Source organism: Pollachius pollachius (genome assembly GCF_949987615.1).
Source record: "Pollachius pollachius genome assembly, chromosome: 15".
Lineage (NCBI taxonomy): Eukaryota > Metazoa > Chordata > Actinopteri > Gadiformes > Gadidae > Pollachius > Pollachius pollachius.
Window position 1 is genome coordinate 7587470 of NC_136948.1, and position 22949 is coordinate 7610418.

The following is a 22949-nucleotide window of genomic DNA, read 5'->3' on the forward strand; positions in this document are numbered from 1 at the left end:
TATGAACAGGGATAAGATAGCAAATGCTGCCCTCATGTGGCCAGATCGATACATACACAGACGTCAGAAAAGTCAAAATGGCGGACAATACTAGCTGTCCCACAAATCAACTTTACAGCCATTACCGGATGTCATCAATTGTAAGCATATTTATCGGACATAACACATCCAGAAAGTTACAGATATATTGTATCACATTGGAACATCAGGGTCAAGGCATGTGGAGCATCTTCATTACACCACACATACAAGCCATTAGTTATGAAAGAGGACCACATTTTGTTTAGGTTTCTATTTATTTTTTGACCAACAATGACATTCTGCAAGAGGCTGTGATTGTGATAGAATGGAGATTTGAAGGTTCAGAAATAAGGAGTGGGTGCAGATGGTAGGAAATGTGGTTAGAACATGGACCTGTGAGATGAATTTGGGTTAAGTATGTAGGTTATGAGAGAAAGCAGGTGGAGGGGAGGGGTGGACAAACCAAGTCATGTACCCTTAAAGAAAGCGTGTTAAGAATGCACGTACAAAACATGACACAAAAATTGTTTACTGTGAAACAAGGGGGAATGCACGCAGGTTCTGCTGAGTATATCACATTTATTACTTCAGAACTGATTAATAGGAAGAGTGGGATCAAGGCCACTCGCATTGCCGTTTTAAGAAAACGAAAGGAAAATAAACAAGGGAGAGATGCAGCCCATTGCAACAATGATTGAACATGGCCAACCGATCGAGGGAGAAAAACAACGGGGTAAATAAGTTCCGTTAAAGAGCGGCAGGACAGAGGACACCGAGGCCCCCCCACCACACCCTCCTATTTGCACACATAGAAATTATACACTGAGCAGGTGCTCGCCGACTCGACACTGCTGCTTTCAAACTCGCTCCTCCACTTGCCGTCCTCCAGAGCCGACATTAGAAGTACGCTCAAACAGAAAAACAGGTGGGCCCGTTGAGAGGATTCCTGGGTCAATCTTTAACAAAACCAAACATGTAAAGCGTGCAAGGGACAAGGGTTCTTCCGTTGTGAGCGTTGTCGACACCCGCCCATTGTGTTGTCCAATATCCAATGACGAGGAACCTCGGTTGTATCCACGTGGTCGATACTCCCCTCAAGACAATACGGAGTCAGTTGTTTACAAAGAAAAAAGGTGACAAACTGCCAATGACCATGCCGCACTGCTGTAGAAATTACTACAAAATCCTACAGGATTTGTATGCTCGGTGAAATTGAGGGCCTGCACTTGGAAAGTGAAGAAAAAGACAATCCTTTCTTTTAAAGAAAAAGAAAAACGCATACAAAGAAAAAAGCAAATGTAGTGGAACGGTAGGGTCGGGCAAAAAAAAAAGATTCACCAATGGATGCTATGCATTTTAGTTTTAGTCCTATGAATAATCATTTTCTTTTTACTACAAGTTCCAAGTAAGTCTTTAAAGTCAAAGAAAATCAAGAAAGTCTTCATTACGTTTTTTTTTTGTGTGTCCTTGGTTAATTCTTCACCCCCTATTATAATTTCTTAGAGATCTTGATGAGATGGGGAGGACAGGGGCAGAGAGGGGGTCAACAGGGAGGGAGGGGGCATTGCAGTCCTTTTGCCCAAAGCTACTTGACTCTTCCTTGACGCTCCTGCAGAGGAAAAACAAAATGAACAGATCTGTGATTTACAGTCATAAAGGGCTCTTTAGACAAATTAACTAGCCATAAGTTAATTACAGTAAGTGTTTTACTTTCTCCATTAGCTCTTACTGTCAGACTGCAGCACATTGGCTTAGTAAAAAACAAACTAAAGACAATAGATTTTATATACTCTCAACAAACTAGGAAGACACTTCTCGTCAATACCTGATCTAATATAGGAAATATTCCCAATAGGATGTTGTGCATATTCAGGGTATAATGCTGCTATATGGGCCACCATTGGTATCTTTGCACATGGTGTAAGAATTGCTGCAATTAACTACTGTTCTTAGTTCGATACCCATGCATACATGAAAACAATGGAGTCATTCAAAAAAATAAACTAACAAGCATCTTGAATTAACTTACAGTTGCCTAGGAAGTCAGTGCACCAATACTTAATGCAGTGGAATAAAGATTTGGAAAGGGATTAAATTTGAATACCTGAAGTCTGTAGTGACTTCTGTTGCTTGGGTTGCTGGGGTACGGCTCAGCGCCCTGGACCTCCACCTAACACAAATAGGATGATGTTAAACATGCGCCCTCTGGTGGAGATTATGGTCTATTCATTCTGAAATGTACAGGAATAACAGATTGCTTCAAAATGAAAAAGAAAAACAGGCTTCAAGACTAGATATTATTTCAATGTATATTTGAGATAGACTCAAATTTCTGAACACACCAAAACTATCAAGGTTACATTTAGAATTGCCCTTTTTGCCTATACACAGCTAGCTTTTTTTATTTGGTGAAACCCAAACAAATAAGGTTTCATGCTTTCTTTCGCCGCTCTCCGGGGTATTTGCTTGTCCTTTGTCACATACCATTCATCGGTGTACATTGAATTACAGATTCTTAATTGAAATAATTGCATAATGTTTTTATTGCATAGATCTTTTTTCTTGCCTCGACAACTATCCTCATAAACAAAGTCAAAAAACGACCTACTGGAAATTATAGGCTGGTTATTAGATTATGCTCAAGTTACAAAACATTTTTCCCTTTTCTGGTGATCCGACATCCAGGATAGTCATGTTTTGTTCGCATGCTCTTATCCTTATTAGCACAAATGCTGCGTTGCAATTTCATTGAAACTTTACAATATTAGTTTCCCCTGGTACTAAAGTGTGTGGAGTTTCCAATGAGATGACTCATTTCAACATTTTGTCCAAACTGGTAGTAAAGTGTGTGGGGTTTCCGATGAGAAGACTCACACCAGCGATGATTACAGCCACTCAACAACTTCCAGCATTGCTCCAAACCTTCATTACCATCCATAATATTAAAACACAGAAGACCTTTAAAATCAAGTGTTCTGATGGGTGTTCTCTCTACCGTGCGAAGCTGCCTGCCACGGCACTCCGGGGCTTGTCTGTTGTGCCTTAACATTGAAGCTCTTCCGTATCCGAGTCGGACAGACAGAGGACCCGAAAGACACAGACTGCCGCCCAACATCAATTACTCATGCTATTGTAGTTTTACTGTGTTCTAACCAACTGAACAGTTTCAGAATTCTAAATGGGAAGGGGGGGGGGGGGGCGCAGTGTCACCATTACATTATTGGAGAGACCAGTGAAATGATGAGTGATCCATCCATCTATATTTTATTCTCTTACTGGCAATCTAGGAAAAAAAATAACCTTGCATTCACATAATAAATGGTCGAGCCTTGACCCCGGCTATAAAAAAAAAACCTATTAAACTGTGATGAGAATCCTGATTGCATCAATTAAATTACTATTAGATCTTATCTCTAAAGGGCAGCATTTTCCAGACCTTTTTTTTTTTTAAGCAAGCTATCTACAATCGTGATCAATTCTAGCACAACAAATTGAAAATGTTATTCAAGATAAAACAATGATTTTTTTTCCATTAAGCTACCAAGAAAGGGGATAATAAAAAAGGCACGAGTTGATTGGCTCTCGGCCAAATCAATTGTTTACTTAAGTGTAACCTTTACGAGGGAGAAAACCGGAATACAAATGTCAACTAAAGTTCCGCATTGCCATGTAATCACCCTTATCAGAATGATCCCAAACAATGCAAGGCATGTTAAAGCCTATGTCAGCATTGTTTGTTCTCTGAAAACAAAATACGTATGAATCGACGGGCAAAGGGCGTCAATGTGTACAATACAACCATGGAAGCAACAGAAAGAATTTCACTTGATCTGAATGATTCTCTCCTTTTATCCAAGCAAACCCTTCAACGCTAAACCCGTACGATGTTGTGGGTTGGGGTACTTTGCAGTCTTTTAACAAAACGTGGTGCTGGTGCCCGGGTGGGCTTAAGAGGTCTAGTGTCAAATAGGACCACTTGACAAAATATTCATATATTGTGAGCGTGGGTTTATTTTGAGGGTGGGTGTGGGTTTACTACAGTTATTACTTTCATGTGATGGAACTCCCCCTCAAGGTTGCACTGGTGGTAACAACAGCTTGAATCTGCTGATGAATATTTATTTATATCATATTTTGTTAGGAGACTATAATAAACCAAAGCATGCCTCTGCTACTTGCTTGGATATGTGTTGTTGGAAAGATCTTTTATCTTCTTGTGTTCACCCTGCAATTGTCATATGCCTTTGCTACTTTTCCTATTTAATTTGGTATTACTAGTATAGCACTATGTAGTAACCTATAGCCTTGTCATAATAATTATTCTGTTCCGATCTGACAATTATACTGCACATTTGATAACTTTCCCTTTGTAGACATGAACACAGCACACCTACACCCCGAAAATCCCTTGAGCCTTCGGGGGCTTGCACTGTCACCTTGTTAACCGAAAGTGTAACAGCCAATGCGAAGGGACCTATAGCCTTCGTGACCGCATGGGTTAGACCCGTGGGCATGTTTGTTGTGAGAATCGGCGATCAAACTGGGCAGAAAATAAATAAGCCCTTCTGCCGGGGGGTTTCTGCACTTCCACTTCTCTCACCACAAACCACTGCGTCGCTCGCGCTCAACCCTTCCAAGAAACAAACGGCGGTTACCTTTTTGACACACTCCTCTTCCTCCTGCCTCTTCTCGTAGTGAGAAAAGTCGTCGAAGATGGACGTGGTGTGTTTGTACCCGGCGATGATCTTCAGCACCTGCCGGGCCTTGTCCAGAGGCACCTCCTGTGTGTCGCGGGAGTTGGTGACCGGCTTGTTCTCGTTGTTCTCCAGCCGGATGTGCCTCAGCTGGCTGTTGGGAACGTCCTTGACAAAGACCCAGCGCACGTCGAAGCGACCCTTCCACTTGTCCTGCGACCACACGCCGGCGCAGGTGTTATAGTCCACGGGAGAGCGCATCTCCGCCACGCCACAGAAGTGTCCGCTGCCGTTGACACTGAACAGGAGATAGAGCGGGCCCTTGGCGCCCAGCGACCGGTAGGCGCCGTCCAGCCGCTTGTTGCCATGCTCCGTGCTGCACCAGATGTTGTACTTAATGGAGCGGTGGATGTCGTCCTCAGAGTAGCTCTTTATGATGAACACCCGGCCCTGCTTGGGGTTCCAGTCAAAGTCCTTGGGGTTGTAGTTGTTGACCATGCGCAACTTCTCCAAGACCGGGTGAGGCTCGGAGGGGACTCCGGGAACCGGTCCCACACCGGAGGCAGCGGGCGGTGATTGGCCCGCCCCGCCCCCACCGTCCGCAAACCCGTTGGCCCGGTTCCGCGGAGGGACCCAGCGGGTGGGTTGGGTAGGCTGCTGCTGCTGCTGGGAAGGGGGGGCGGGCAGACCCTGGGAGAGAGAAGGAGGGGGCATCTGAGCCATTCCTTGCTGCCCATTGGATGGCAGTTGATGCTGCCCCATCTGAGCAACCGGGGGGCCCAACTGTCCATTGCTCAGGGGCAGTTGAGGGTTCCCCCCAGCGGTAGCTCCGGGCTGGGGGGAGGACTGGTGGGGCGGCTGCCCGTTGGTTGGAATGGGGAGCGCCTGCTGAGGGGCGGTGGCCTTGGGCATGTTACCCTTGTTATCCCAAGTGCCGATGTCCATGTTGTGTTTGATGGGTGGAGGGGGCAGGTTGGCCCCCGCCATACCACCCTTGGTTTTCAGTTTGGGCTGAGGCTTTGCTGGCTTGCTGGCAATGTCCGCCCAGGAGGCTGGTTTAGCTGGGACAACAGAGATGGGGGGCATGATTGGGGGTCCTACGGATGAGACGGGCCCAAGAGGTCCTCCACCAGGTAATCCCGAGCCGACCACTTTGGGAGCCATCTCCCCACTGCCACCGGGGGCGGCCCCACCGATCTTAAGCCCCGCCATGCCCTGGTCCAGGCAATTCATGCCAGGCGCTTTGTTGAGGGGCTCATTAGCGGCAGGGGTAAAGGGGGACTGTCCATCGATCATGGCTCCCCCGAGCGAGCTGGGGGCATAGGCGTAACTGCTGCTGTAGCCGGCACTCTGCGGGGTCCCCGACTGTCCCTGAGAACTGCTACTGCCCCACGCAGAGAAGTCGATGCCACTTGGGAAAAAGTTAAAGCCATGCTGGGACAGGAAAGGGTTGCTCCCCAAGGGCCCTGGCTGGCCAAACATAGCGTCCGGGAGATAGTGGGGCTCCCCATTGCTTAGCTGTCCATAGGAGGCCAGGTAAGGCATAGGTGGGTCCCCACCAGTTGACCACGCTGCCTCATTCAAGGAGTAGGAAAATCCTATGGAGGGGCTGTAGTAGCTTGGCATGTACGAGTCCGACATGGCCGTATAGGCATTGCTCTGCAGGGAAAAATAAACATTTAAAATTAGGCAGGGGCAAAGATCAAAACGGATACAATTATTTTAAATGTAAATTAGCAGAGGCAAAAACATTCCCTTTCTCCGCTAACCTACCCATAAAAATATAAGCCTGAATGTTAATTACTTGACTGTAGTAAAAAGAAGAAACTTCCCCCTAAATAACAAATGGTTTATTATGCGTCATTTTAACCAGAGGAACATACAAACTGAATTATTTGCAGTAGTTCATAATCACAGGGTGGACCTAGCTCACAATAACAGCAACACAGTGAAGAGGAAACAATTGTAACAAGTAATGCCCCAAAATAATCTAAAGTCAAATAAATGGTCAAGCTTCAGTTAAAAGCTGGCCAATTTACTAATAGTAATCGCTGAACAGCAATCTGGATTGTTTGTCACTAATTAATGGTAGATCATTATTAGTGCATTTCAATACTTTGGAGTATAGATATTTTAACTTTTTGTTGCAAATGGCTGGCCCAAATACTCTTACCTGTCTAGCCTGAGTGTTCAGGTACGGCTCAAACTCATCATCATTCAAAGAATCCTTTTGGGTCACAGCTCCGTTTTGCACTGAGAGGGATTGACAGAGTTAAATATTGAGTAATTAGAACATACACCTGACAAAGACACTGTTGCAACAGCAAGTGAGTAAGAGAGGTGCATTGTCAAGTGCTGAATCATATGCAAAACAATAGAACCAGTATTTTTCATGACTACATTAAAGCTGCTTCAAAGAATAAGTAAATAAGCCACATTCTGTAAATCGTTCTTATTCAACCAGAAAACACAACGCAACAAACACCAGCGTAACTATGACATATAGAAGCTGCGATGTCATGTGGTCCCTTTATTTATTTATTTATTTAGATACGTTTAAGTTGAATATTCAATGTAACCAACCATTCAATGTCATTCTTACAAATCCCGATGTATGCGGTTCACAACACAAGTTAGGAATTAAGCATGAGACTTGGGACACGGGAACAGTATATGACAAGACGTGTCGTTTTAAGGGTTGTTTAGCAACCAGCTAGCGTTGGCGTGCTAGCTGGCTAGCAACGATGCGTAGTCTGTTCAGGAGCGCGAACAATCCTTTCATAATGACGCTTCGGCTAGCTGCATCACGGCGCTAGTCCAGCCCGATGTAAAATACGTCCAGCACAAGGTGCCGTTTCCCAAAACACGTTGGCACAAAGTACTCTGCATTTACTGTAAAACCTGTCATACCAGCTCTGAAATTGACATATAAATACTGAAAACGATACTGGCAGATATTCCTATCTGGTTAGCCCAGCCTGGTAGCCATGTAACGTTGTGATGAGGCGAGCGCCTCCAGTAAAGGAAGTTCGCAAGCAGCGGGTTATGGATTGAGTGTGATTACATTCATCATCGTTCGGACACACACGCATGTTACTCGGTCCAAACACTCAATGTAATCATCCAACCCGTCTAGCGTTAGAATTGGCCTGTTGGTTGGGAGAACATCGCATCACCAGCGCACTCCAGATTTCCAAAGCGCACCTCACGTTAAGATCCGCATTCACTCCTAAACAATGATACGAGTGCATAGTATTCTCCTCACCTTTACTTGATTGGCCTTTCGGTCTCTGGATTGGGTCCAGGTGATTCATGAAGGTTTGATTTATGAGAAAAGAGGAAGGGAAAAATAGTTGAAGAATTATATTTTCACCAGTTAGTCCGTTTAGCAGGTGGTCGGGCCTACTTGACTCCTGAAGAGAGCCACTGCTTCTTGCTAAGCTATCCGCGTTAGCCGTTTCGATGCTTAGACTTTGGCCTTCGTAGATGTTCAGAAAGTTCCTTTCTTTACCTGTTCAATGCGGCTGTGGGCTGACATTTCCTTTCCCCTGGAACCTATGCCAACTCTATTTGTTTCTAAAACAAAAGCTACAGGGTGAAGAAAATGTCAAGCTACTAAATAGTTTAGCCAAGTGCCCCTATCTCTCCGTAGAGCCTGGTTTCAACACAATGGCGGGCTGCAGTTCGCTCGTTCTCAGGGCTGACAGACTTCTCAACATGGCTGGGCGGCCTTCGTCGACACATGATGCCATTTATTTACAGCAGACACGCGCCCCTCGGTGGCGCGGAGGATCTGGGCTGTTCACGAGGATTTATTTCCAACGTTCATATTTTTTGACATGCCATACATTTATAAAATATAAATAGATTTGTAATAATAATCGAGTGCATTTGTAATGAAGTAAGTTTGTGTCATGTGACGTTCAGTCTCACGTTTGACTCGACTCTATTAATCAATGTCGAGCTACAAAAAAAGTAAATAAACCATTTATTGTTCTTCTTCTAATTATTATTATTATTAATATTATTATTATTATTATTATTATTATTATTATTATTATTATTATTAAGAATAACAATAATTATACGAATTATATTATTGTGTGTGTGTGTGTGTGTGTGTGTGTGTGTGTGTGTGTGTGTGTGTGTGTGTGTGTGTGTGTGTGTGTGTGTTTATATGTGTGAGGGAGAGAGAAAGATAGAGAGAGCACTTTTTTCTCTTGGATATAATGGTGTATACTAATCTATAGTTTTTAAAATTATAGCATATAGGACAAATAAACCATGAGGACAGGCACTAAAATATAATTTCCAAACGTTATTTACTGTGAATGTAATAATGTTTACGGAGAAGCACGACATAAAGAGACAGAGAGTTGCTGAGAGTCTTTTTCGGATAGTATCTCAACAAATATGGGGTGTCACTAATCTCACTTTTGGTTAAAGACATCCCAATGGTACATTTTCCCTTGTCGTTTATCCCTTTATAAATATTTTTTTCCAACACGTGCTGAGTTTTTTTTTTTTATTACATTTTCTATCAAATGAGAAGATCGAGGACGTTTTTTCGAGAATAAAATCATTTCTGAGTCTTGGACTAGTTCTCAAAAAGGTTCAAAGTGGTTCAAAGTGCTTATTTTACATTGTGATTTTATCTTACAATTGTCTTTAAACCACAAGGTGACGCCACAATCTAGCGTACTACTGGAAATCCCCAGTCTCACCAAAATGTAGTAGGCCTATACCTTGATCTACAGCGTCCATGTCACGTGACGGTCAAGTTTCTGTCTGCAGAAACAATCCACATGTTTGACATATTCTTCGTGGAAAATGCTTTATTTTGTGATTGTATTTGACGTTTAGTTTGATAGTTATTACGAAAATAATTTCAGGTCTCGTCAGAAAATTGTTATTATACTACGATTTTTATCGTTAATATGGCGGTTGATATGGACGCTGCTATCGCTTTAAACCAAAAAATGCTCAAATTAATTTGATTATCAGTGGAAAATGCAATATTAACATTGTTTCACATCAAACTCGTTGATAACAGTTCTAATCAGAAATTTGCCTTTTATTGTCATTATCTTCATTCAGTGATTCTGTATGATTTTTAGTTTCTCAGATAACCCTAACCCTAGCCCTAACCCTTGCCCTAGTTGGTGACTCAAATACTCCATTGGTGTCAATTTGAGACCTAACATCCCATTTAGAGGGTCTCTCTGTACCCCATATAGTGTATTTTGGCTGATATTCGGATACACTCTACCCCTAAACATTATTCAGATTTAAGAGGAGTTGGAATAAATAGATCTTACATTTACATACATTACATTTTTTTTTCATTAAATTATTATAATTTATACATTAACCTAATTATCAGGTAATTATTTATCAGGTAATTTATTATCTTTTAAGCATTTTTTAAAGTTTTCTTTTCATTTCGTATTCTTTTCAAATTAATTTAGGAACTCTACTTAATTACTCTAACCTAACCTAACCCTGACACTTGTTTGTATCATGTCTTTCACCCTATAGAGGGGCCCTTCAGCAAAACAAGTGGTCGGGTTTTACACATCTGAAGTGTTTGAACCATCCTATTATGACCACAGGTTATCTGGCCACATTCAGAAACAAATACAAATGGACTCACATGTGTCTCATTAGAGCATGGCCTCATTAGCACGTCTGCGTTCATATTATCGTTTTTATAAGATGTGTTGCGTAAAGAGCTCTTGTCCCCTCTTTGTGCTGTTTCGTGGAAAGATGTGTGGACGCCACGTAACCCTAAATTAAATTCTTCCTGTCCAATCTCTTAAAGGTACTTACATTCCCACCTGTAACAATGTCCATGCCACACACATTTTTGCGTAATGATACATGGCGCTGGTGCTCCAGGTTGCCATGCAGGTTAACGATTGAGTGTGTGTGGTGATGGCTGGTTTAACCTGTGCACACTGATTACTCAATGTGCACAACATAAACTAATAAAAAGGTTTGTATGATATCTCACAAAAAGTCATGCAACAATTTTCACAAGATTCCTGCCAATTTCCAGCAACACAAGGAAAATGTGATATTTTGATATCGTTTCTGCATTAAAATGGGTTTTGATAACATTAATAGGGAGAAATGTGCGTTTCTTGTCATAATCTTTGTTCAGTGATTGTATTCGTCTTTTGTTAGTTATAAAGAATATTCTTTCAGGTCTCGCCAGAAAATTGTAAGAGTACAACTTTTTCTATCGTTGCTATGGTAGTGACAACATAGCTGACATTAATTGTATTCCAAATTTTCTCAATTTTGTCTTATTTCATCATTGAAAGGCATTTTGATACCTTTTCTTGCGAGAAATGTGCCATAATGTGTCATAATCTTTTTATATATATATATGATTTAATAGGTTAAACTGCTCGGGGAAATTTTCATGCTCAAAATGGATAATCTTTTAATTTAACTGGACTAGACTCCTAGATCACCCACCAATTCCCTCACTTCCTTGTTGTGCTGTGCTGGTTGTGCTTGAGCCTTTAAACATATCATTTTAGTAGAGTTTAGTGCCTCATTCATATAGAAGTGGTCAATAGGAGTAAAACAGGCCCCAACCATGGCTACGGCCCTTGCCTTTTTTTTGAATACTTTCAAAACCTTTTGATAGTATTCAAGTTATTAACATATTTATTAAATAACTGTACGAAACTTCACAATGAAGTTGGGCAGTCCTCAACAGTTATTTTTAAGAAATTATCACGTCAGCCTTCTCTGGGGCAAGGCATGCTCTTTCCCAGCTGATTGTGTCTCCAGCAGTTGAAAATATTGGCCTTGGCGCATGTATAAATACTGGACCGGTCAAACAAGATGGGGAAGGTCCCTCTCCTCTCCCAGCTCCACCCAGGAGGATTGGTGGGGGTCAGCTCTGCAGGTAGACCTCGGTAGTATTCAAGCTCTTCCATGCCTTCTCTGATGGGTCAAGGAGTTGCGCTGCCTGGATGATTTTAAGGGCCAGGTCCTCCACAGTGAACAGCTGCCCTAGTGCAGAGGCAGACATACAGTCCCATACAGTTTATAAAATAATCAACGTAAAAACAAATAGTACATAAGAAGTGTATTTAAGTGTACTTGCATAAAGAGTATATGTTAAACATACTTTAAATTAAGCACAACAACTAAAAGTATACCTGTAATAACTTTTGTATAATTAAATTATATTTGTAATACACTAAAGTATACCACTTCTTCAGCTAGGAGCAGACAACCTTTCTGTTGATATTTATTGCCTCCAGTGCAAAGCACCCCATGGAGCTAGCTGCAAACAGCCATTTATCTGCCTTTTCCATTCGCTGTTATAGTTGGCAATATTAGTTCAAATAGTATTCTAGTAGGGTATTTTTTATATCAGTTGACATTATGCACTGCTGGGGCATATCTCTGACCCTCTGAAGCTGCTTATCGGTTTACAGGGCCATGGGCTTCACGTGTGTCACGTGACTGCGGATAGAGGGGCATAGGGTTAGGGTCACAGGGTTGCTCCAACAGGTGGACATTATATTTAAGATTTGTACACAACTTCTAAAAGTGCATGGTTAGGAATGGTGTCAGTACACATAACAAACACTGTGGCTTTCTTTCACAGTGAATCGAACCGTGAGTCTCATCGAGGTCATACCTACTCAAGAGACACAAAGATGTAGGACACTAGTAAGCCAATAGAAATAGGCTGGAATATGGGTAAAGCAGCTATAGAGAGACAGAGAGACATCTGCCTCGTGGAACAATGCTCAAGTCAATGCTCAATGCTCACTCTTTTGTATTCAGTTGGCGTAGAGCTGGCCGCTCGGCAACCAATAAAAATATCTTCGAGTGCCTGTGATGTCACCATTACCATAGATCTGGTGGCAAATACGTTGTATTGAACAACGTATATATATATTTGTTTTACTATCACTTGTATCCCAATGTTCTAGTCTGTTTCAATATGTGTGACATAATATCAATTCTCATTCCTACAGATCCATCAAAAAATGTTAATCCTCATACTTGACCAAAGCCCCCCTCAATACCGGTGCCACTGCTTGTGCTAAATGCTACCATCTCTAACCAGCGGGCCCAGGGTGGGCAGGTCCAGATCGAGAGGCATTTAAATCTTTTGCCCGTCATAAAAAGGTGACAGTGTTCCCCACACCAACTACCAATAACATTGACATCTTCAGTCAGTCGCCGTGGCTGTGCCTGCCAGATAGGGTGTATGGCCTAAAGCCGGAGCCTGATCTCACTGCCCGTGCCTGGCATTCTGAGGCCACAACACCATGCAGCCAATGTGAAACGGGATCGGTTGTAAATCTCTCCTGTTTGACCATGTGACATGCCACATTCGGGACTTGGGCCCTCCGTCCCTTGCAAGCCTGGCGTCTTCTCCTACAGCCGTAGCAGGGCCTGCTAACCTTCCACTGCCCCCGCCCCCACCTCCCTTCTTAGTCCACTTTTACAGGGCGGGGGGGGGATCAGAAATGGCGAAGCCCTGTTTATCTGAGTCTCTTTGGTTGATGATATATATACATTCTGAGTGTGTTTAAATCCGTGTGTATGTGTGCTTTCTTCTGTGTGCGTGTTTCCCTTTAAGTGTTGTGTGCATGTATATGTTTGTGTGCATGGGTGTTTGTGTTTGTGTGTGTGTTTGTGTTTGTGCGTGCGTACGAGCACTCGGAAGTGGGCGCGTGTATGCATGTGTTTGTGTGTTTGTGTACTTGCATGCGTGCGTATGTGTGTTATGTGTGTGATTGTGTCTCTAACCCTGGTGACACTTGGTAGTATGCTGACAGGGGACTCTGTGTGGGGGGAATGTAGCACTTGTGGTTCTCAATGAGCTTGCTGTGATGCAGATTATAGTGAGCCTGCGATCAACTGTAGTAAATTCATAAATTGTTTGTGTGCATGTCTGTATCCAATGTCTGGATGTGTGTATCCAATGTCTGTGTGTGTCTATCCCATGGTTGTCTCTGTTGAGGAATAACCCAATGAATACCCCCCCCCCCCCACCCCCCACGCACACACACTTTTCTCCAGACAAAATTGAGAAAAAAAATCCCAGGTTTAATAAATATATTTGATAGGTTAAAATTCTATAAACTTAAAAAACAAACATTTAAAAAATGCAGATGTTTAATTTTTCATTGTAAATTCTTAGAAGAGGAAATTAAATCCTTAAGTGCCTTGAACAGCTGGAACAGCTTGAACACACACACACACACACACACACACACACACACACACACACACACACACACACACACACAGACGCATACGCACACACACAAACGCACACACACATAGGAATTTATATATTACTGGTGGAAAATGATAAATGATGAAAAATATCAAGATTAAAGAGTGTTTTTGACTCCACAGGCCATTTAAAAACTTGGATTAAGCCATGTGTTGATCGAGTTCCACTCTTTAGAAACTCCCAAGATCATTTGACTGAAGGTTGAACCTCTCCTCCAAGAAGCCGACAGCAAATGCATCGCTCTGCCTGTTGACCATTAGGGACTTTAGTGTGTCTGTCAGAGAACAGCTTCACACACTTGTCCATTCTATCACAGAGGATTTATCACCGACATTTGTGAGTGGGGATCAATGAGTGGGGTCTATCCATATGAGGTCCATTGTGTGTGTGTGTTTTTTTCAGCCGCCACTGTGATAACTCATAACAGCTGGGAGAAGTTTGCGACGAACCGGACAACAGAGCAGCTGTACATCTATGTCCAAGACATATATTACTACACACACACACACACGCACACACACACACACACAAACACACGCACGCACGCACACACACACACGCACACACGTGCACACGCACACGCGCACACGCACACACACACACACACACACACGCACACACACACACACACATACAAACACACACACACACACACACACACACACACACAAAAACAGAGCATAGTGCCTACAATCAACAGGGAACTCTTTGGTTTAGCCTTGGCAGGTCTCCTTGATTGGTGCTGCCTGGCCTGGTCCCAAAGCTTGTTCTTTCAGGATGAAATGGTTGTGGGCTAATATTTCCAACTTTATGAACCCCCCCTCACCACCAGCATGTTCCCTAGAGGCTGCACTACAGCCTCTACTCCTAAACTCCTAAACTCCTCTAGTGTGGAGTACCACAGCCTGATCTTCTTCTAAATTTCCCAGTAACTTATTTCAATGAAAATGTTATTTTTCTATATATATATATATATATATTTATTTTTACGTTCAATTGTATTTTTATCACATGCTTCATTTACTTGTGTCAAGGCCCTACTATTACTTATTTCATGTCCTCATCAGTATTTTAAGCAGAGAGTGTGCTGTTGCAATAGGAATAGTGGTCTAAATAAAACAGGTTTCCATTATTACCCCAACTGGCCTGCAACATCTCAGCCAATCAGCGACCTAGGCCAGAGGGCAATTCCTAAGCACACTGTAGGGGTAACAGTGAGCGATGTAACCTGTGTTTATTTTCAGCATATATACGTTAATGCAGACACGCTGACACTAAAGCACCCCCACCACGCGCATGTATGCAAACAAATGCGCACACACGCACACACACGGTCACACACACTGCAGAGGAGCAAACTGCATAGGACGCTGCCCATGCTCATGCAGTTCTGTACCTGTGCAGCGTTTTACCAACATGCACGGTGCGTGCGGTATCACTCACTAGACAAACACAGCTGTACGGGCCGAAATGGACTGGTATGTATCTGGTGACAGGTGACCGCTCACACCCCTGCTTAATTCGGGCTGCGCCTTGGTTGCATGTTACTAGGGGCGACAGTAGCTCAGGAGGTAGTGCGGGTTGGCTGGTAACCACAAGGTTGCTCGTTCGATCCCCGGCTCCTCATCGTTGTCCGTGAGCAAGGCACCTAACCCTGACTGCTCCCGACGAGCTGGCTGTCGCCTTGCGTGGTTGACACCGCCGTCTGAATGTGAGCATGAATGGGTGAATGTCAGGCAATATTGTGAAGCGCTTTGGATAAAAGCGTGATATAAATGCAGTCCATTTACCATGTTACTATTTATAAGTGCGTACACAACGATGCACGTGTGTGTAGCTACTGTGTGTGTGAGCGTGTGCCTGTGTGAAGGATAGAGATAGAGAGAGAATGTGTTTGGTGCGATGAACCAATTTATCCGTATCAATTTATTATTATTATTGTTGTTATGGATGATTATTAATGATTATAATATGATTGTTTATCTCTTCTTGTTTAGTGCTTGTGGGTTTACTGATGCTTTAGAGTGCAATTAAATGTGGGGTATAATTGGGACAGGGAGAGAGAGCTAGAGACGCAGAGAAAGAAAGAACGCAAGGTATAAACGGAGAGAGAGGAGGGAGAGAGAAGGTAAGAAGGGAGGTATAGACAGAGAGAGGGAGGAGGGAGAGAAAATGTGTGAAAGGGAACTATAGACAGAGAGAGAGAAAGAGAGATAGAAGAGAGAGGCAGAGACAGATAAATAGAGAGACGGAGAGAGATAGAGGGAGAAAGAGAGAGAGGGAGAGAGAGAGAGGGGGGGGGAGTGCTTTAGTCATTGCCATTAATACTGAGGGTGGTCTCTCTCCGTGTCTGTCAGCTGCAGCTGTTGATCACGCTGGTGTAATGGTGAGCTGGTCAGCATTGCATCACCTAGCTACTCCTGTAGCTCCTCGAGAACCTCTACCCTGACCTCATACAGATTACCAAAGACTTTAGTCATGTTAGTATGAGTGGAAATACAAAACATTATCGACATATTCTATAACATATATATTTGTAATATAAATACAAGGTCTTATCTACAGGAACAAATTTGCTTTTAACGGAAAGTTAGAACCATACAATAACAAATATTTTCCATATTTGTTCTACGACTTGAACAAAGCAGTAAAACAACAACAATTAAAACTAACTATAGTTTATGTGGCCTCGTCTTTGGGCTGGCATTCAAAAGCACCTTTGCTACATGATCAGTGTGACCATAACCGAAGGGCTATAGTTATTTATATGTGCCTGTCATGTACGCTCATTGTAGATGTTGGTCATGTTCTCCGTCTCGAGAACGCAGAACCGGAACACCCCCCCCCCACCCCAACATGTCACTTCCACCAGTACATCAAGTACATCAGAGACATTCCACATCATGTGACACCCATCCACGGAATTCTGCAAATATTCCTCACTATTCTCCCAAGCGTTCTACTGTACCCGTCAAACAGACTGGCATGCCGAAGCAGCACACACTTGTTAGCTCCTTAAACAGGGGAGGTAGGGGTTCATGTGTACTAAGGCCTTGCAAAGTACAGATAATTGAAAGACTTAGCGGCCTAATGGGAAATACTTATATAGTAAAACCTTTTTTTTATTTTAGATATGATGCGTGTATGGTGAACATGCGTGTGTATGGGAATTAGAGGAAAAAGGGCAAGAAAAAGGGAGAATATGAATGTTTTTATTTAAGTGAGAATACATGCTTTGTTTGTGTTACTGAGGTGATCGTTTTACATGCAATTGTGGTGAGTCCCTTTCTCTTGACTGCTGCTGGTATGACCAGCGAATGCAGCCTAGTTTACATCTACATCACATCTACGTGTCACTCTGGGAACCCAGCAAATACTTAAGTTGACTTCAGGGTTGACTTGGCAACCAACTGCTGTTTTAAGCCCATGATAGACAGCATAGCACACCTTTAAGCCATTCAACCGATTGCTCAGAAGTGGCAATATGAATATGAATGGTGTTAGACATATATTTTTGTAATGTCAACGGAATACAAATCTTTGAACTTAACTTGGTTCTCAGAAGTTAAGTGGCTTTTTTAAAATGTGGTAAATAATATTATTGTACATACACAGTAATACAGTATTATCTCTAGGACATCCATGCTTTGCCATTATCGTTTCGACATTAAATTATACAGGATAGTAATATTATGAGAGGTTGTGTTTGTGTGTGTGTGTGTGTGTGTGTGTGTGTGTGTGGGGGGGGGGGGGGGGGGGGGGGACAGAGGGTGGGAGGAGATATCAGAAGATGAATAGGACAGAACAACCTCATGCCTACTTCATAAACCACCTCACCACATTTCGCTACTGAGCACACCCGGCGCAGCTGTTGTTGTGCATTCAGGAAGCTAAGAGTCGCCGCGCGGGGTTCTTCTCGGTCTACAATGCAGAGCCTGACACAAACTCTCTCACACTGACTCAGAGTCCTTCAAGTCCGCCGGACGCAATTGTTTGCAGCGAAACGGAATGTTGTCACTCTTTTTCAGGAAGATCAGTTTCCATAGGACAGAAGGACACTTTTATTTACTGGCGGTCGCGCGGCCCGAAGAACGTACCGCTCATTTACGATGAGCTGTTTGGATCTTATGTACCCAGTACCCTATGGACATTACGCACCGTACGCTCCACCTGCTTCTGCTTTCATTAATAGCATACCGGTAAGTGGGCTACGTTTTTCGTTGGTTATTTATAATTTCTTGACTTGAGCAAACTATTCAGGCAAAAAAACCCTCATTTAATTAAGACAATTGGATCTTACGCATCAAATGCGTAAAGTAAAAAACAAACATGTGATACACTACATTTCCCTTGTTTACATTTAGGGCTGTTTTATTGGCGTATCTACGCATTTTGTTTTCGTTCAGTTTGCCCTCATGAAGTTATCAATTAGTTTAAAGCTTCAATAGATCACTTAAAAAAAATAATCGAATGCATTCAACATCCAAAAAGAAAAGTACGTTTCCACAACGGAGGAAAATCTCCCATCCAAACACACACACACACACACACACACACACACACACACACACACACACACACACACACACACACACACACAAACACACACATTTACACACACATACACACGCGCACAATATCAGCTCTAAATCTGTCCAACAACTGTGTTAACTGTGTTGCCCTGACCTCCCTTCGCCCCCTCCTTTCCCCTCCCTCCCAGGCTCCCATAAGTCTCAGCACTGCTCCTCACCGCCGCGACTTCATGGACGCTCACAGCAGGGGCCCCACGTCGGCCGTCTCTGGGGGCCCCATTGTAGTCCCCAGCGGCTCTGCTTCCTCTTCCTCGGCCTCTTCGTCGACCTCCTCGTCCTCCTTAGCCTACCCCCCTCCTCCTCCTCCTCCTCCTCCGCGAGAGGGCCCGTCCCGGTCGGCTGAGGGCCCCAAGGACAAGCAGGAGGCCCCTGACGCTGAGTACCTGACGTCCCGCTGTGTGCTCTTCACTTACTACCACGGGGACATCAGCAGTGTTGTGGACCAACACTTCTCCCGAGCCCTCAGCTCCTATATAGACGGGGAGGGCAAGAGACGGGCCCCGGAGCCACACAGCACAGGTATCGGGGCCACATGTACTCTAACACGCACGCACGCACGCACGCACACACACCACACGCACACACACAAACACATTTCCACGTGTCAACATTGTGTGTACATGTGCCCCTCATCCCCACACATTGTACACGATGCACAATGCGATGTTGTGCGTTGTGAGTTTTGTGTTCAATACGAATTTGACGTGCCCACACATTCGCTATTGTGCACATGTTTCCGGATGTAAAGGCATGGAGCGTTTCCCCCATGTGGCCTAACCCACACATAGATTGTGTGTGTGTGTGTGTGTGTGTATGTGTGTGTGTGTGTGTGTGCGTGTGTGTGTTATACTTCTGTGTGTGTGTTCCCGGAGCTTGAGAGTGACAGAGATGTGTGTGTGTGAGCCTGGTTGTCACTTGGGTGGCGCAGTTGTGTGGGCTGCAGACATTCGACATGCCCAGCTGACATGCTAGTTTAAAGGGAAGGCTGATTATTGTCCCGTAGAGGTCAAGGGTCAAAAGTCAGGCGGGTCATCATCGGACAGAGTTGTAAAGGGATTCTGTGCAGACACATTTGTTTGTACAGTAAGTATAGTGTATACGTGTTGTTGTAGAAGTCAAAGCTGATTATAGTTACATACAATTATAACCAATCATTAGCTTTAACATTGCCCCTCCAGTTATTTTGTTGTCAAAAGTCACGTTTCATGCATCTTTATGGCTTAAATTTAAAAAGAGAACAACAAATCTAAAGATAAAATATAATTGTCTTGAAAATGAATTACCATGAATGGAATGTATAGTTTACTTTATCTTGCAAATTCATTATAATAAATATCTCAACAGCCTCAAGCGATTGCTGTTGTTTTCAGTATATCCATGTAGAGTCTGGCTTGTGTTTGCGCCTCTCTCTCTCTCTCTCTCTCTCTCTCTCTCTCTCTCTCTCTCTCTCTCTCTCTCTCTCTCTCCCTCTCTCTCTCAGTCCCCTCTCTCCCTGTTCCCTCCGTCAGTCTTTTTTCCAGTTCCGGTTAGATGTCTTCCTTCAGCCAGTCATGGTGGTTCCTGCCTCCCAACAGATACTATGTTTATACATGGCCGTAAGCAGGCAGCCTCGCGGGTGTATCGCCTTCAAACGGCCCCACGGCTGCCATTCCGGCTCTGGCTCCGGCTCCGGCCCCACAATGGCTGCTCAGTTGCCTGCCCCGACAGTGTGATTTATAGATGTCATGCTCTGTGGTGGCATAATGGCGCTGGGAAGAGCAACATGAGCACTCCGTGGCGCGGCGTCCGTGGGAACACGGCCCTCGTCCATGAGGAATATTTATATTAATATTTAGAATATTCCGGAAAAAAAACCAATAAGTGGGCAAGGCCAATGCCGACAGGTGGACCCACACTGACACCAAAGTAAGAGATGTGGCCATAACACTCTCCTTCGGGTTTGAAACTGCCACTGCTGTGGCCTTTTATAGACCGGGTGGGGGTCTCGCCGTCGCTCTCTCTCTCTTGCTCTCGCCCACCCTCCTTCATATGTCTGACCCCAATGTCCCAGAGACCTCAGACGAATATATATATATATATATATATATATATATGTATATATATATATATATATATAAAAGCCTGCATGATGTTGGCAATGGGCACGTGTGCGTGTGTTTGTTTGTGTGTGATTCAACGAGGGAGATATGTGGGACGAAGGGTGGAAGGGAGTCATGTGACCAGCTATCGATTGTGTTGTCGTGAGGTCACTGTATAACGTTACAAAATGTCCTGACATTCAGCCATTCACACATCGACGGCAGAGTCAACCATGCAAGGCCACAGCCAGCTCATTGAGGTGCCTTGCTCAGAGACACTAAGACACTTGAGCCGGGGACGTTTCCAGCCAACCTCCTGAGCTACTGCCGCCCCAACACGATACAGTTGTTACATCAGCATGTTCGTTTTTGCCCAAAATCTGACTGTTTCCCCCCCCCCCCCCCCCCCCCCCCCTCCCCCTCCCCCCCTCTCTGTATCCTTCTTCTCTGCCTCTGAAGCGCCGTCACCGAACACCAGGCGGAGTTTCCCCCCGTCGTTCTGGGACAGCAACTACTCCCCGCCCCAGCCCCGCTCCCACTGCGAGGCCGGAGCCTATTCCATGGACCCGTACGGCTCGGGGCTCCGCCCGGGCCTGGCCCATCCCCACGCACACCCCCACCCCCACGCCCACGCCCATCCCCACCCCCACGCCCACCCTCATTCCCACCCCCACCCGTCGGAGGGCTGGGGTTACGCCCAGAGCCAGGCCTACGGGCCCCCGAGACCCCTCCACGAACTGTACTCCCCCGCGGCGTTGGAGCCCCACTACGGGCCCCTGCTCATGCCCGCAGTCCGGCCCCCGCACCTGTCCACGCTGCCAAGCCCCTACGAGGTGAGCAAGCTGGAGGCCGGAGGCCGGTGGCTCCTGGCCCGGCCTGCTTCCCCCCGGGGACGTCAGCCAGAGCCTGGCCCTCAACATGGACGCAGGTACGAACCCCCACCCCCTGCCTTCTGATGTCTTCATGTGTTGTGTTAAACCCCCTTCTAACGGCTGTGCAGTACATTCAAAGCCATTGTGGAATGGATACAATTAATCCACCAGAGGAAAAGTGGAATAATCTCTAAGGTCTTTTACGTATCATTGTGGAATCACGGTCAGCATTGTGAGTGAGGACAGTGGCACCTTTTGACTTAAACACAATTATCGCATGGATATGAATATATGTGAAGAGCACAAATGACCACGCGCCAACAAAAACAGCAAGACAAAGATAACACACACAAACAAACGCTCGCACATGCATGCACACACACACACACACACACACACACACACACACACACACGCACACACACACACAGACTAAAAACAAACAGACATTCACACATGGACACACACACAGACACACACAGACACATACACAGTAATAAACAAACACACACACACACACACACGCACAACACACACACACACACACACAAACACGTTTAAACGACACAAGAACATCATCATCACAAGCATGGCAGCGCGCCTCACACTCCCTCTCCTTCGCTTTCTTCTCCTTTTCAATGAGGGGATGTTTGGTGCAGGAACAGACACCATGACAACCGGTGAGCAGTTGTTTGCAATTGTCCCTCCTCATTGTCTCTGTGCGGGTCTTTGTCTCCTCAGGGCTGCAGCATCACAAGAAAGGCAAGGAGCTGTACTGGTTCTAACGAGGGGTCCACAGTCACCATCGACCAGTCATTACCCCGATCCAATTAGAGCCCGGACACCCTCTCTCCTCCCGCTGTATAGAGGCAGCTCTTCTCTCTCTTTATCCCTCACACTCTGCAGTCAGTCATCGCCAACACTACCCCCCCCCCCCCCCCCCCCCCCCCCCCCCCCCCCCCCACCCTGGACCATGGGCCCCTGCCAGTGCATATTCTAGCTCCAGGTTGACATGTATGCACCATGGAGATAAACAGAAGAGAGAGAGATGGAGAGCAAGAGGAAGAAAGGCGAGAGAGAGAGAGAGAGAGACACTGACTTTCTCAGTCTATCCATATTTCTCTTTTCAATTCTCTCACCCTCTCCTTTTCAGTTCTCTGCATCCATGTTTCTCTTTTCTCTTTTCTCACCTTCTCCTTTTCTGTTCTCTCTCTCTATGTCTTTCTTTCATTCTTTCTTTCTCCCTCATTCCCTCGATTTATCCATACGCTCTGTCCGTCAGCCACTATTTTTTTCTCGTTCTCTCAATCTATATTGCCTCTCTCTCAGTATCTCTCTCGTTCTCTCACTCCATCTGTGCTGGTGCGACTCAGTCCTTGGCAGGATATGAACCCCTGTGGGAGAAAGAG

At 44.6% G+C, this 22949-nt stretch overlaps 2 protein-coding genes across 2 annotated transcripts; one reads left to right on the plus strand and one right to left on the minus strand.

Annotated features, from left to right (window-relative positions):
* Nucleotides 1–312: 312 nt before the first annotated feature.
* ythdf2 (YTH N6-methyladenosine RNA binding protein F2) lies at nt 313–8399 on the minus strand. Its single transcript, XM_079752311.1, has 6 exons — nt 8227–8399; nt 7981–8005; nt 6889–6968; nt 4677–6374; nt 2126–2191; nt 313–1630 (listed from the first exon to the last, which is right to left on the minus strand). The coding sequence occupies exons 1-6, from the start codon at nt 8251–8253 to the stop codon at nt 1607–1609; spliced, it is 1920 nt and encodes a 639-aa protein (XP_079608437.1). The 5' UTR covers nt 8254–8399; the 3' UTR covers nt 313–1606.
* A 9708-nt stretch (nt 8400–18107) lies between these two features.
* On the plus strand, nt 18108–22325 carry vgll2b (vestigial-like family member 2b; the record flags this gene model as incomplete). The annotated part of the gene is given in 5 exon segments (XM_079751838.1): nt 18108–18197; nt 18719–19109; nt 21128–21513; nt 21515–21596; nt 22282–22325. Coding segments are annotated over 5 exon segments (993 nt in total).
* Between the last annotated feature and the right edge of the window lie 624 nt (nt 22326–22949).

Excerpts from the sequence above, each read along its gene's own strand:
- ythdf2 (XM_079752311.1), bottom strand. The coding sequence starts at position 8,253 with ATGTCAGCCCACAGCCGCATTGAACAG. Across the intron at positions 8,006-8,226 it reads CCCACAGCCGCATTGAACAG|AGACCGAAAGGCCAATCAAG; the intron begins GTAAAGAAAGGA and ends GACCCAATCCAG. Across the intron at positions 6,969-7,980 it reads GAAAGGCCAATCAAGTAAAG|TGCAAAACGGAGCTGTGACC; the intron begins GTGAGGAGAATA and ends AATCCCTCTCAG.